This window comes from Echinops telfairi, unplaced genomic scaffold, assembly GCF_000313985.2.
Source record: "Echinops telfairi isolate 266 unplaced genomic scaffold, ASM31398v2 ScPeMD7_7458;HRSCAF=8496, whole genome shotgun sequence".
NCBI lineage: Eukaryota > Metazoa > Chordata > Mammalia > Afrosoricida > Tenrecidae > Echinops > Echinops telfairi.
This window is the reverse complement of record NW_022111358.1, coordinates 50,751,026-50,752,373: the sequence shown is the minus strand read 5'-3', so window position 1 is coordinate 50,752,373 and position 1,348 is coordinate 50,751,026. Positions and strand designations below refer to the sequence as shown.

Here is a 1,348-nt window from a genome sequence, read left to right as displayed (position 1 = left end):
CCTGGAGGGCACCCTGACCTCGGCCTCTCCCTGTGCCCCATTTCTGACTGGGCCGCAGACACATGGCACCTCCAGGTGGGGGCCAGCAGAGCGGGCGGGTGGGGAGCCTGTTCCCACACCACCTGCTCACCTGGTGGCCTCAGAGAGTTTGCGGTGGACCTCCTCGTACATGTCCACGTTGAAAGTTCTCTGCACGAAGGACAGGGCCATCTTCAGGGCCTCCACCCGCAGTGGGGGGCAGTGGTCGGCGATGAACTGCAGCCGCTCAATGCGCATCAAGCCGCTGTAGCTAGCAGCGTACTGCTCTAGGTCCTGGGCAGGCAGGGATTCAGGGATTCGGGCTTAGGCAGGGCCAGCAGGTAGGGCCCTGGGCCCACCCTAGTCCTACAGGACAGCCCAGAAGAGGCTACTGCTGAGATGAAAGGGTGTGTGAGGTGCGAGCGGGGGTGAGCGGGGGTCAGGGAGGAGGGTGGTGGTGGTGGTGGTGTGTGTGTGTGCTCCTGGGGCTTGGTCTGCCAGTGGAGGCACAATGCCTGGGGCTCCCATCTGAGACTCACCCAGGCACCCAAGGCTCCTTACCAGGGTGGGGTTCTCCACCACGTAGCTGACGTCAGAGGCATTCTGTGGGTCTTCCTGGGGATCCACATCAATCTGCATGGGCTCCACCGCCCCCTGCGACACAGACACCGTAAGACCTCCCACAGGAGAGGCTAAGGAAGGCAGCACAGACCCTGAGCCCCCACCCCTCACTCAGGTCCCCCAGGGCACAGCTGGGCCCACACTCCACAGCCCGGGCCCACAGAGGCCAGGGTGCTCGGGGAGTGCCCTACGCGGTCCCAGACGCTGCCCTGCCTCGGTTGCACAAAGCCATACAGAGCACCTTGCAAGCCCTCGCGCCCCCAGGAGCAGCCTCGGGCCAGCCCCAGACACCCCAGATCCTGGCCCGGCAGCGGAGCTGCAGTTTGGGCCATAGGCACACGGCAGGGCCCGGGGACCCGCGAGGCTCGGGCACACTGGTTTGGCCGCTGGGATTCCTGCTCGGCTCAGGCAGGCTGAGCCGGGCTCCAGGGGCGGTCGCGGCCCGGCGCAGGGTCGTCATCGGGCTGGCGGGCGGCGGGCCCCTCTCCTGGAAGGTACCTCGTAAAGCAGCGTACATGCCGACAGACTGGCGCTCAGGCTGAAGTCCCCGGCCGTGGCCGGCGGGCCCAGGTCGGCCCTACTGTTGGGAGGGGCGCAGTACAGCTCGGTCACTGACGAGGAGGCCGAGCTGGGCGCCGGGCTCTCCCGCATCCCGGCCTGACTCTCTGCACCCCCCGCCCCCGACACAGAGCTGGCTGGCTGCTGGGGG

General features: G+C 67.5%; 1 protein-coding gene across 1 annotated transcript in view; it reads right to left on the bottom strand.

The window, feature by feature from the left end:
- GPS1 (G protein pathway suppressor 1) overlaps nucleotides 1-1,311 on the bottom strand; it is a 3,622-nt gene extending 2,311 nt beyond the window's left edge. Inside the window, exons 1-3 of the mRNA XM_004709216.4 lie at nucleotides 1,138-1,311; nucleotides 580-672; nucleotides 131-312 (exon numbers count right to left, since the gene is read on the bottom strand). Coding sequence (XP_004709273.1) covers nucleotides 131-312; nucleotides 580-672; nucleotides 1,138-1,290 — 428 coding nt within the window. The 5' untranslated portion in view covers nucleotides 1,291-1,311. The remainder of the gene's footprint in view (nucleotides 1-130; nucleotides 313-579; nucleotides 673-1,137) is intronic.
- Nucleotides 1,312-1,348: the final 37 nt, after the last annotated feature.